Here is a 14,884-nt window from a genome sequence, read left to right as displayed (position 1 = left end):
GACAAGTTGTGTGCTTTAAATGAGTCGTCATTGCTGCGCGCCTTTTATGAATGAATTGCGTTCTTAGGATGACGTCACTTAACTGTTATGAATGAAGTTGTACGTTCATACGCTACTATAAGAAAAAAGTGCGTAATGAGAATACCACGTTTTCGTAATTTCTGTTCTGAAAATAATTGATACCAAATATGCAAGAAAAAGAATCAAACACTGGCGGTCGGTACAGACGGGAATATCTAGCTCTCGGGTGACTGTTTAGCAGAAACTCGGCAGAGCCTCGTTTCCGCCGTAAACAGTCACTCTCGAGCTAGATATTCCGATCTGTACCGGCAGCCAGTGTAAGATTCATATAATATAAAACATTACCCTGGTATTATAATCTTTTGGTAATATAAGGCATACCCCCAGTGTTATAAACTTAGGCTTATATAATACATTCCCTTAGTATTATAACCTTAAGGTCATTTAAATTATGCCCATGGCATCATAACACTAAGGTTATATCAGTCATGTCCCCCTTGTCATAATGTAAGCAGTGTTGCATCTAGAATTTCAAAATTATGGGGGATTGTCCCCCACTCAATTGAAAAATGTGGGGGATTTGAAAAAAATGTGGGGGACATACATTACCTTACAATATGACATACAGAATAGAGTTCATTTATTTTACATTCAGGCATTTTTGACAGCTATCGTACGCTCAAAAACGTAAGTAGAAAAAATAAAATATTGATGAATACTACAAAACACACGCGAGATGACTTAGTCGGCTGCTACATGCGATTTAGTACGTATTTTAGTCACAACCACGAGTGAAAACAAACATGGCTGAAGCATTTAAGATATGATGAAGATAAACTGAATTAAGTTGAAAAGATTGTCAGATGCACGACTTGGCGCACACTGACTTCAATAAAATGCGCGATCTGCATAAAAAATGCGCAAATCGCGCAATCACGCGGCCTAGATGCAACACTGTGTAAGGGTTGTATAAAGCATGCCCCCTTGTGTTGTAAATGCCCCTGGTGTTATATTAAATCATGCCCCTCTTGTTATAAACTTAGGGTTATAAAAATTATGCCCTGGAATTATAAACATAGGTATACAATGAAGTATGCCCTTTGTACACTGTATTATAAATAGCATTGCAGAATTCATGAAAAAAAAATATATTGAAGAATAGGATATTTGAGAACAATAAATAATGTGATTTGCTGTAAAATATGCCTGTAGTCCAAGAACTAAAATACTCATCTAAATACTTATTTACATAAGTTCATCTCATTTCATTTTGTTATTTAAGTACTGAGTAAACAGAAGAAAGTCTGCTCAAAAGAACATTAATATATTACCATATGCTGGTGGTTGTTGGGCCATCTTTAATAAATTACTGTCTTTCTGAAACAATAAAAAAAATCAATCAAAATTCAGTGCGTAAAATTCAATGTTGTTTATATCAATCTATTCTATAAAAAATTGAAAGGTTAAGCTAGATTGGTATTTTTGTTTTAAGATCAACTACCCTCATCATTCAGGTATATTTTGGGTTTAGTGTTATTAGACTGTGCATCCGCCACCGAGCGAGAATGATGCTGGGTTTACGAAAGAATATATATATATATATCATTCTTTTATGAAATGATTAAGTGTCTGCACTCCATAATCAACTTAGTTAATACATCAGCACATTCAACCAATTATATTCTTTGAACTAAAATATTTATCAACGGCAACAAGAGTTGTCCCCCCTTAACTTTTTCAATGAAAATATTCATTTTACTTAGTCCTTATTACCTCCCTTCTGTGTCCTGTGATTGTTAATGAGACATTTTATGCTTTTTGAGAAAATTTATCAGTTCAGATGCAGGGTTTTCATGCACATGTTTCCAAAATGTGTGCAATCTGTGAAAAATAGTGTGTCATATATCTGAAACATGTTATATAGAGTTAACCCTAATTACTGTTACTGGATAGACTAGACTTGACTCACACTTTATTGTCATAGTCTCAGTGTCAGCTAACTGACGTATTCTAGCAAATTTCATATTGGACAAACTGTTGTACTTGACAATATGTCTTTCAACAAAATATTGTGCACCACAGAATGATAAAACATATTAATTCAAAATAATTTAAGCAGTTTCTTCAAGAACATTTTTTTTTGCATGTATATCAATCACATTTATTTTCATTCAGAAATGTGTGATGTTTCCAACAACTAGACTGCATATTGTACAGTAACACATTTTGAAACTGTTTCCTTAATAATCATTTACAAAGTAAAAGAAGAGTTGCCTCCACTCATTTCCAATACATTGCATCATGCTTAAAAAAATAATAATATAATACCTTTATACAAAAAATGAAAAAAAATAAATTTTGTGAGAGAACTGTCCGTGAGCTGATAAAAATACACCCTTAAGTGACCATTCACCCCATAATGAATTGCCCCACTTTAGTGACCATTCACCCCATAATGAATTGCCCCACTTTAGTGATGATTCACCCCATAATGAATTGCCCCACTTTAGTGATGATTCACCCCATAATGAATTGCCCCACTTTAGTGATGATTCACCCTATAATGAATTGCCCCACTTTAGTGATGATTCAGCCTATAATGAATTGCCCCACTTTAGTGACCATTCACCCCATAATGAATTGCCCAACTTTAGTGATGATTCAACCTATAATGAATTGCCCCACTTTAGTGATGATTCACCCCATAATGAATTGCCCCACTTTAGTGATGATTCACCCCATAATGAATTGCCCCACTTTAGTGATGATTCACCCTATAATGAATTGCCCAACTTTAGTGATGATTCACCCTATAATGAATTGCCCCACTTTAGTGATGATTCACCCCATAATGAATTGCCCCACTTTAGTGATGATTCACCCCATAATGAATTGCCCCACTATAGTGATGATTCAACCTATAATGAATTGCCCCACTTTAGTGATGATTCACCCTATAATGAATTGCCCCACTTTAGTGATGATTCACCCCATAATGAATTGCCCCACTTTAGTGATGATTCACCCTATAATGAATTGCCCCACTTTAGTGATGATTCACCCTATAATGAATTGCCCCACTTTAGTGATGATTCAACCTATAATGAATTGCCCCACTGTAGTGACCATTCACCCTATAATGAATTGCCCCACTTTAGTGATGATTCACCCTATAATGAATTGCCCCACTTTAGTGATGATTCAACCTATAATGAATTGCCCCACTGTAGTGACCATTCACCCTATAATGAATTGCCCCACTTTAGTGACCATTCACCCCATAATGAATTGCCCCACTTTAGTGATGATTCACCCCATAATGAATTGCCCCACTTTAGTGATGATTCACCCTATAATGAATTGCCCCACTTTAGTGACCATTCACCCCATAATGAATTGCCCCACTTTAGTGATGATTCACCCCATAATGAATTGCCCCACTTTAGTGATGATTCACCCTATAATGAATTGCCCAACTTTAGTGATGATTCACCCCATAATGAATTGCCCCACTTTAGTGATGATTCACCCTATAATGAATTGCCCCACTTTAGTGATGATTCAACCTATAATGAATTGCCCCACTTTAGTGATGATTCACCCCATAATGAATTGCCCCACTTTAGTGATGATTCAACCTATAATGAATTGCCCCACTTTAGTGATGATTCACCCCATAATGAATTGCCCCACTTTAGTGATGATTCACCCTATAATGAATTGCCCCACTTTAGTGATGATTCACCCTATAATGAAATTGCCCCACTTTAGTGACCATTCACCCCATAATGAATTGCCCCACTTTAGTGATGATTCGACCCATAATGAATTGCCCCACTTTAGTGATGATTCACCCTATAATGAATTGCCCCACTTTAGTGATGATTCACCCTATAATGAATTGCCCCACTGTAGTGATGATTCACCCCATAATGAATTGCCCCACTTTAGTGATGATTCAACCTATAATGAATTGCCCCACTTTAGTGATGATTCACCCCATAATGAATTGCCCCACTTTAGTGATGATTCAACCTATAATGAATTGCCCCACTTTAGTGATGATTCACCCCATAATGAATTGCCCCACTTTAGTGATGATTCACCCTATAATGAATTGCCCCACTTTAGTGATGATTCACCCTATAATGAATTGCCCCACTTTAAGTGACCATTCACCCCATAATGAATTGCCCCACTTTAGTGATGATTCGACCCATAATGAATTGCCCCACTTTAGTGATGATTCACCCTATAATGAATTGCCCCACTTTAGTGATGATTCACCCTATAATGAATTGCCCCACTGTAGTGATGATTCACCCCATAATGAATTGCCCCACTTTAGTGATGATTCACCCTATAATGAATTGCCCCACTGTAGTGATGATTCACCCTATAATGAATTGCCCCACTTTAGTGATGATTCACCCCATAATGAATTGCCCCACTTTAGTGATGATTCACCCTATAATGAATTGCCCCACTTTAGTGATGATTCAGCCTATAATGAATTGCCCCACTTTAGTGACCATTCACCCCATAATGAATTGCCCAACTTTAGTTATGATTCAACCTATAATGAATTGCCCCACTTTAGTGATGATTCACCCCATAATGAATTGCCCCACTTTAGTGATGATTCACCCCATAATGAATTGCCCCACTTTAGTGATGATTCACCCTATAATGAATTGCCCAACTTTAGTGATGATTCACCCTATAATGAATTGCCCCACTTTAGTGATGATTCAGCCTATAATGAATTGCCCCACTTTAGTGATGATTCACCCTATAATGAATTGCCCAACTTTAGTGATGATTCAACCTATAATGAATTGCCCCACTTTAGTGATTATTCACCCTATAATGAATTGCCCAACTTTAGTGATGATTCACCCCATAATGAATTGCCCCACTTTAGTGATGATTCACCCTATAATGAATTGCCCCACTTTAGTGATGATTCACCCTATAATGAATTGCCCCACTTTAGTGATGATTCAACCTATAATGAATTGCCCCACTGTAGTGACCATTCACCCTATAATGAATTGCCCCACTTTAGTGATGATTCACCCTATAATGAATTGCCCCACTTTAGTGATGATTCAACCTATAATGAATTGCCCCACTGTAGTGACCATTCACCCTATAATGAATTGCCCCACTTTAGTGACCATTCACCCCATAATGAATTGCCCCACTTTAGTGATGATTCACCCCATAATGAATTGCCCCACTTTAGTGATGATTCACCCTATAATGAATTGCCCAACTTTAGTGACCATTCACCCCATAATGAATTGCCCCACTTTAGTGATGATTCACCCCATAATGAATTGCCCCACTTTAGTGATGATTCACCCTATAATGAATTGCCCAACTTTAGTGATGATTCACCCCATAATGAATTGCCCCACTTTAGTGATGATTCACCCTATAATGAATTGCCCCACTTTAGTGATGATTCAACCTATAATGAATTGCCCCACTTTAGTGACCATTCACCCCATAATGAATTGCCCCACTTTAGTGACCATTCACCCCATAATGAATTGCCCCACTTTAGTGATGATTCACCCCATAATGAATTGCCCCACTTTAGTGACCATTCACCCCATAATGAATTGCCCAACTTTAGTGATGATTCACCCCATAATGAATTGCCCCACTTTAGTGATGATTCACCCTATAATGAATTGCCCCACTTTAGTGATGATTCAGCCTATAATGAATTGCCCCACTTTAGTGACCATTCACCCCATAATGAATTGCCCAACTTTAGTGATGATTCAACCTATAATGAATTGCCCCACTTTAGTGATGATTCACCCCATAATGAATTGCCCCACTTTAGTGATGATTCACCCTATAATGAATTGCCCAACTTTAGTGACCATTCACCCCATAATGAATTGCCCCACTTTAGTGATGATTCACCCTATAATGAATTGCCCCACTTTAGTGATGATTCACCCTATAATGAATTGCCCCACTTTAGTGATGATTCACCCTATAATGAATTGCCCCACTTTAGTGATGATTCACCCTATAATGAATTGCCCCACTTTAGTGATGATTCACCCTATAATGAATTGCCCCACTGTAGTGATGATTCAACCTATAATGAATTGCCCCACTTTAGTGATGATTCACCCCATAATGAATTGCCCCACTTTAGTGATGATTCACCCCATAATGAATTGCCCCACTTTAGTGATGATTCACCCCATAATGAATTGCCCCACTTTAGTGATGATTCACCCCATAATGAATTGCCCCACTTTAGTGACCATTCACCCTATAATGAATTGCCCCACTTTAGTGATGATTCACCCCATAATGAATTGCCCCACTGTAGTGATGATTCACCCTATAATGAATTGCCCCACTGTAGTGACCATTCACCCTATAATGAATTGCCCCACTTTAGTGACCATTCACCCCATAATGAATTGCCCCACTTTAGTGATGATTCAACCCAATTAGTGTTGACACCTGCTTTAAAACAATCGTCTTTTAAGTTATCAAAATAAAGAAATGATAATATCAAAGGTAGTTTTGGTATATTTTTTTAGAAATAAAATGTTCTCTGTATCAAACTTTAAGAACAGAAATTGTTCATTTTAAATGTTAGGTAATCAACATAAAAACTGATAATGAAATGCCCCAGTCCAGTGATGAATCACCCCATTTAGTCCAGTGACGATTCACCCAAGTTCAATAATCATCATGAAACCATGTTCTTAATCATTTTTCTTCAAATAATGTTAAGTTAGATATATATTATTAATATTTGCTATAAACAATAAGTTCAGCCAGTTGGCGATATGCATCTTAATACATTTTTTTTCTTTTTCTTTTTTTTAATAGTTTTAAGCCTTCATATAAAATATATATGTTAGCATACATGGAATTACTAGAAAATAAAAGCATCAACAATGTATAACAATCTGCTTAAGGTAATGAATAATATGTATAAATAAAACAATAATTACTTATTTTATAACATTTATCTAATTTTTGTGCCTGTATTTTGATAACGGAACAAACGCAACTTTTCAGCTTACAAACAACCGTCAAACGCCAAAAAAAACATATCTATTGTAATTGATAAAATTAAATGCCGTACTGCTAGCATTAACAGTGCTTATAAGCTAGTTGTATGTGACTCACGAACAGCTAGAACTATTGGCTAGCAAGATGAGCCCGTACAGATAGCCATTGCCTAATAATAATCATAAAACGATTATTTCAACTGACTTCCCTGTTCAAATAGATGTATATCTGTTGTTTCATACTATTAATTTATGGTGACATTTTTGTGTCCCTTGTTTTCTCGTCTACGGTCAGTATCTTCCCTTTGCCACTTGTTCTGTTTACTTTATTTTGCCCAATTCTAGTCCCCTTCCAAAACACTAGATAACATGTGTAGGCTTATAATAAAATTGTTGGTTTCTATTATTACATTTTATATGTTGTTGAGGTAATAGTCCAGTCCGTGCTTTGTTTTATGCCCTGTCCTGTTTTTGTTTTATGCCCTGTCCTGTTTTTGTTTTATGCCCTGTCCTGTTTTTGTTTGGGTCCTGCCAGGCTCTTTGCCGGTGGTTCTGTGCTGCTGGGTGGTGTGGGGGTTGCGTTCATTGAACGGGTCGTAGGACAGGGCGGACCGTGAGACAGGACGGATTGTACCAGGACCAACCTTATGTTTGGACAGGGTGGACCATATTTTGGGACAGGGCGGACTGTGACACGAGACGAGGCGGACCTTGATATAATGTAATAAAAATATTTAAATATAATTGCCATTTCTATTTTTCTTTAAATATCATTATGAATATAATTACATATACAAATATCAATGAAGTTTATTAATTTAGAATAAATTTGATTAATGAAATTATTTAAAACAGCATCGAGTTGAATATTATGCAGGTGATAATTGACCAATTATTAGGATATTACATGTCATTGTTTGTGAAGTAATAAGAGGGTACTACTTTATATCCTCGACTGATGTATATTTGCTGTATTTGGCACATTCGTGAGAAATAATGTGGAATAAAGTTATATAATAAATTATACACATAATGTATGCTTACAAAATTGCCTTTTTCAATTTCAAGTCAGGAGAAGTTTCACCAACTTACACTCATATTAATGTTAGAAGTAACTTAAAATAATAAGCGTCTGTCATGACGGCTGCCTTATCATGCTTATTGGAACTGCATATTAATTCGCCGACGACTACAATTACGTCATTGTAGGAAAAATCAATTCACATGACAAAAATTCCAGTCACTTTAAACTGATTAGCCTTGTTTTGGGGAAAAAAAGCATGGTCGATTGACCTTCACATCTTGAAGAAATTTTCAGAAGTGGGAATTGTTTGACAAACTTTTTTAAGTTAATAAAAATGGATTACTTATAAGGTAGTTATTTGGGCATACTGTAAGTAAAATCATGTTTTTTTTACTTATAAGGAGATAAACAATAAACTGCCCGTTTTTATGTGATTTGTGATGGTTTAAAACACGAAACAGATGTAGAAATATTTTGCGAGAAATAGTATGTCATTGTCCGGCAGGTGCGATTATATTTTACGAAATTATCCAAGTGTAAACAAAATCCGCCAATTTATATACACCGCGATTTTAGATACATGGACAATATAACAATACATATAGAAAAGGCTTGTTATTTACGTTTGACATTTGAAACACAATACAAAACAATAGCGTAAAATGATGATGAGTGAAATTACGGTCCATTATTCATTGAACGCCAGCCTTCCTTGTGTTTCATATTATCGTCGAGTGACCCGTTTTTACGCTGCCCTATTTCGACGCCATTTATATTTTGCCTCATAATTGATATAAGCGGCCGCTTACGTCACTACTGTACTACGCTATAGCAAAAGGGGATTCCTCTAGTTGGTTAGGTAACAATATGTAGTAAGTAAGACCCTCAAAGGTAAGATTTAGCATGTTATACCTTATTTAAGAGATTTTTGTATGATTTCACTAATGCAATTTTGATCCTCACTTTACTATGTCATGTTTTCCTTGAAAAAATCGGCTGGAAAATACCTCCCTGTCTGCTGACCTCATTTCCTTATTCTCAGGTCACGTGGCAGTAAAAATTACCCAATAGTGTTGTTTTTGGCGCATTTTTTCACCCTAATGCAACCTGTACGTGTTGTAGATTTTTTTACGGTTATTAATCGATGATTGAATGTTAATTGAAAATTAATTGGATATATTTATCTTATTTGGATGGAATGAATTGCCATATTTTAATAAGTTGCTCCACTAAATGTATTATTTTGTTTTTGCAGGTTCGACAAAGAAAGTAAAGGTGCTATTTTCCAACCTATATTTTTCAGCAGAGGAGGTCAAACAGACTAAGGCAACCATCCAAACCACTGTAAAAATACAACAATAGCATTTACCACATATAATAATGCTTTATTTATGAAAGAAATAAAGAATAGATAAACTTTTTTTCACTTGTTGATACTTTGCAGGTCTATGCTCTTGATATTGGTGAACAACGTAAGTAAAAGTATTATGGTGTACAGTCTCCTGTAGTGTGTAATTAAATTAGCCAATCAATGGCGTCGTTTTAGGGCACTCTCAATAAAAATGGCCGCTCCCGGATGAAGTGAAAGTAGGATTGTTCATGAAAAGGAATAGCTGGAAAACAGCTTAAATTTACCCATTTCATAAAGGGTAGAGATTTTTTAAAAAGTTAAAACATTTTATACAATACAATCACATGGTTTGAATAGACGCATACAAAACAATCCTTAAGGGCGTCGAAACTGGTCACTCGAGGATATATTTTGCCCAATTTCATTTCATTTCTACAAGCCAAATGAATTAAAAATAATTTATATAAGGTGGGATGAATCTTTAAGGTGTTGAACTAGTTCAGGGGAGAATAGTCTGATGAATATAGCCTAATTAATTTAATCGGGCAATGAGTGGGGCGAATTCGCAATATAATCAAAAAAAATTAACAGTCATTTTCTAAAGCATGAACAGCACCTCTCTAAAGTACTCCTGAAGTAAATTGAAAGAAAGAAAAAAACATTATGAAAGTATAATGTATTTTAGAAATATTGACGTATCTTACCCGTTTGTTCCTCGTTTGTCGTTGTTTACACTATTTCGGTTTTGTAACGGTGTGCTGTAATAACTAGTTTAATCATCGCGTTTGATGAAATTGAACACCACTAAAAGGGATGTCCTATTACCGTCTCGAATTACGGACATTTCGGACCACGGACGTTTCGGACCAGACACTTCGGACCAGATTTTTTGGTCATTTCGGACCAGATTTTGGGACATATCGGACCATGAGATGGTAATTTCGGACCATGATGGGGACACTTCGGACCAGAACTTTTTTTCCAACAGACCATTTTGTCCCTTTTTTATATATGATTATTTGTTATTTCAGGATGTTTTGAAATTGATTTACGTACATTTAGAGTAAATTTTTACCAAGTTAAATTGTGTTCTGGCAGGTAATAAAGAACAACGATCGACATCCTTGGCAATGCAGTTTTTCACACGTTTTAATTGCTGAAAAGAACTGGTTTGTGTCACCTTTCACCCGATTAATGAAGTATGTATTGTTATATTTACCTAATTTGACAACAAATATTTAAATTGATTGGTTTGATTGGAATTCGATTAAAGTACAGTTTAAATCAACAATAAACAACAAACAAATGGATTAATTGTCAAAAATTTGATGTCCAGAGTGCAATATAACACAATGTGGAAATTGATTTCATCTTCATAACTATACAGCTTACAAACTGAAAAAAAGTTATATTTCGTCATGTCTTTTTGTATATACTTTATAATAAATTGTTTGCAAACGTTTGTCACCAAAACATTGCTTGTTTTGTTTTTGTTGTTGTTTTTTCCCCTTAATTTTCTTCATTTTTATTGCAAAATATATATCATCTAAATCGGGATAGGTGTAGAATCGTTTCCATGGTGTCTAATATATATACTCAAATTCAAATTCAAATTCTTTATTTCTCTCAGTGCATCATACATGATACAAACATAAGGTATATAACAATTAACATTTGTAAAAACGGCAATACATACATGGCAAGTCATTTACAGAGAACAATCACAATACATAAAAAGATTAACCATCTATTGTTTATTTATTTTTGCTTCTTTCGTTCAGTAGGAAGTAAATTATTTAGTGTTTATAGTGTAATGATTCTGCAGCATAATTAATATTTATAAACAGCTGATTTGACCACGTGTTGAAAATAACATAAAATGATGTCTATTTCACATAATCATCTTTTGACACCTGTCATGCAAAATATCGGGCAAACGACAGTATTTGTTTTTATAAGAGATTTAAACTGATTGTAAAGTTTAATGTATCGAAATTGTGTCGACTGAATTTTAACACATTTTTTGCGGGGTTTATTTATTTCCTTATTTCACGGGCCTTAAGTTACGCGGTCTCACGTGGGGTTTTAGTTATTCACAGAAAGTGTTTATGGATTTATTTCTACTGGAATTAAGCAGTGTTCTGAAGTTTGCGAGTGATTTTGGATACATTTTACTATGAAATTGTGCAGTAGCTGGATATGCCGAAAACTAGTGTTGCAGTGCTACTGTCATTAAGGGAAACGTAAGTGTTAACAATTAATTGTTAATCTTGGTTTTGTTTTCATTAAATTGGAAGTTTTTGAGTTTTTTCTTATCTCTGTGGTACCGATTTGATTTCTAATTCAAATTTAACGTTGATTCTCAACTGTACAGAAAAAAATAAGTAAGTAAAAATATATGCATTTGTAGATATTATTATGAATGGGATACTAGTCGCCTTATACAATAGATGGTTAACGCGTTAGCAAATGTATTTGCAGACATGCTTTTTATTTTGAGTTTAAGTATTATCCGATCAAAATATAAAGGTAATTTGCTATTGAACTTATATGTTATTATTATTGATATTTTTCTTCATTATTGCTTCTTCTGACTATTTTCTGATGTTTATTTATTTTAAAGCATGTGCAAAAATGAAGGAGTGTTTTGTTTTTTTGTTAATAATTGACATGCTTATGCTTTTGGCAAGAAATCTTACCGAAACGAAATGTAAGAAAACTTATAGCATGCATGCCAGTACATTTTAGCATAAAAACAGTTAACAGGTTAGGTAAAATATATATGTATATATAATAGGTTCTTGACCATTCATTCTCACAAAAATTTCCTAACACAAATATATATCATATAAACTTGCAAGTTAGCACACATATATATACCTATTTTATTTTATATATACATAAACACATACTTACACACATACACATACATGTATATACAAGCATACACCATATTTACATAAATATATAAACATGTTCATGCATTTATAATTGTTTTAAACATTTTTATCAAAAAAAAAAAAAAAAACAAAAATATATTAATTATAGCTTACTTTAACATTTTTCATTATTATCTCTAGAAACTGACATAATTTGATTAATTCAATTTTATTCTCACTATTAAATAATTGATTGTATTTCAGTATATTTGGATGTCTATAATAGTATGCTTTAACAAACTTTTTTCTATCATCAATGAAATTTTTACATTCAAGTACATAATGAAATTCATCACCAATATGTATGTGACATAATTGACATTTTCTTTCTGGTATTGGAATACTATGCCATCTTCCAACTTCAATTGGCTACTCTTTAGTTTATTGATTAATTGATGTCTAATTTCATAAAATAATATTTAATCTGGTCCGAAATGTCCAAAACAATGTTCCGAAGTATATAACACATGGTCCGAAATGTCCAAAACAATGGTCCGAAGTGTGTAACTCAGGTCCGAAATGTCCAACACATGGTCCGAAATGTCCAAAAATCTGGGCCGAAATGTCCCGAAATATGGTCCGAAGTGTCCCAAAATCTGGTCCGAAGTGTCTGGTCCGAAATGTCCATGGTCCGAAATGTCCTATTACCGTCTCCTATCGGTAATTCGCGGTCTATTTTGACCGGGGTTTACTAGAGACCGACGAATAGTATCACATGTGTATTGTCCGGTCTCTCCCGGTTTTGGATTAGATATTCTATTTTATATCGTAGCAAATAAATAAGTTTTTTTCCCCTAGAACGAATGTGTGTCACTTAGTTTGATTACAATAATTAATAAGGAAGTGGCTAGCCGTACGGGCCCGTACGGCTAGCCTAAAGTTCTAGCCGTACGTGAGTCACGTACGACTAGCCAGGACACACTGTATTGTCTAGCCGTACGGCACTTTTCAAATTTATATAGAAGTCGAAATTATACATATATGTTTTTTCATGACTTTAAGCGAGGATTTGATCAATTTCATTGGAATATAAGTATAATCCAATTATTCTCTTAAAACCATAAAAAGAATCATTTTAATCACTTACCTTGTTTAGTTTTCCTGAAGTTATCGCATGGTTTGAAACTTTTTCTTTGTTCTTTCTAACCCATCATACACAGTACACTTTCTATGAGCATTTGAAAAATGTATTGGTATATAGCAGTACATTTTTGCATTGAATCATATAGGGAAATAAAGTTAGTAATATAAGTAAGACAGAAAATTAATGAAATTATTTATTCTTATATAATTATGCAACTGCTGAAATCAAAAGGTACATCCGTTACATGAATCATTTTCACTAAATAAGCCCTTAAATCCGTATAACTATCAGTTTACAATCCGTCTGTATCATTGGATGTTTTTGTTTTTAATTTATTTTTTTTTTCAAAATTATATATAGTTGTAAGGTAGCTTACGACATCATAAGCTGGTATTGGTTCATATTATCTGGGAGTATTTTTGTATTTTCTTTTTCTGATTTCTAGTACAAAAAAGGAAAAGAAAATACGATAAAACAGTGATAGTATATAAACTAGTTAGTAACTGAGATAAAACACTGGCTGGTGTAACATCTTGGGATGTTTCTGCAAAAAAAATGTAATTTTGGAAACGTGATAAACATTTTTGTATAAGTTTTTGGCTTATTTTAAACAAGGTAAGTGTCAAGGGTTTACACCTTATCTTGCGATTCCTGGTTCCACCAGGGCTCTCAGATCGAGTTTATGGCAAGTTTTTACTCGAAGTTATGACCCACGCCCAAAATTTGCAATTTTCTATCAGCGGTGCAGGACACGTATATGTAAAATTGTTGTGTGGCTTAAAACGCTGAATTGAAAAAATGAATTTATGTTTAGCTTGTACTGTGAACATATATGAGCAAAAACACGTATAATTTATTATATTTATTTCATCCGTTCGTCCGTACGGGATCGAAAATCTTTACATATACCCCGAGAACCATGAAAATAGCCGTAAAATGACACAAAAATGACAGTGAAAATAATTTACTATCATTTTCTATTTCTAATTAAACAATCTTTGTATAGTGTACCATCACGTTAAGAGGAATATCTTAAAATAATGTATACATGTGTGTCTGTCTATGTGTAATTAAGCCTAAAGCCTGATGAAATGTACTTATCTGTAAAATAATAAGCTTAAAAATAAAGATTAAGATATTCTAAGTACTAAATTATGTTAAACCATACAGTTTTTGAAAATATATTAGTCGTCTGTGTGTCCGTCTGTGAGTTATTCACGTTAAATCACATATTACTCTAATTTTCCGTACCTATTTTTTCCGTTTTATACACCTATATAAAATAACTTTAAACAATAATTGGACCAATATATCAATATGATTTTTTTTGTTATGAAGTACTTAATATGAATTAAAGATAAAAAAAATAACAAAGATACACTCTTAAATAATGTCATAATTTAT

At 34.1% G+C, this 14,884-nt stretch overlaps 1 protein-coding gene across 2 annotated transcripts in view; it reads right to left on the bottom strand.

Moving 5' to 3' along the window:
- Positions 1 to 10,271, bottom strand: part of LOC132734510 (phospholipid scramblase 2-like) — a 46,025-nt gene extending 35,754 nt beyond the window's left edge. The window contains exons 1-2 of one of the 2 annotated variants that reach the window (XM_060721270.1): positions 10,162 to 10,271; positions 1,353 to 1,398 (exon numbers count right to left, since the gene is read on the bottom strand). In XM_060721270.1, coding sequence (XP_060577253.1) covers positions 1,353 to 1,377 — 25 coding nt within the window. In that variant the 5' untranslated portion in view covers positions 1,378 to 1,398; positions 10,162 to 10,271. Of the gene's footprint in view, positions 1 to 1,352; positions 1,399 to 7,325; positions 7,350 to 10,161 lie in introns of those variants that run through there. The other variant, XM_060721271.1, reaches the window with a different exon arrangement.
- Between the last annotated feature and the right edge of the window lie 4,613 nt (positions 10,272 to 14,884).

Source organism: Ruditapes philippinarum, unplaced genomic scaffold (genome assembly GCF_026571515.1).
Source record: "Ruditapes philippinarum isolate M1 unplaced genomic scaffold, ASM2657151v2 ctg2025_1_1_1_1, whole genome shotgun sequence".
Taxonomy (NCBI): domain Eukaryota; kingdom Metazoa; phylum Mollusca; class Bivalvia; order Venerida; family Veneridae; genus Ruditapes; species Ruditapes philippinarum.
Note: the sequence above shows the minus strand (reverse complement) of the source record. Positions and strands in the feature narration are given on the sequence as shown.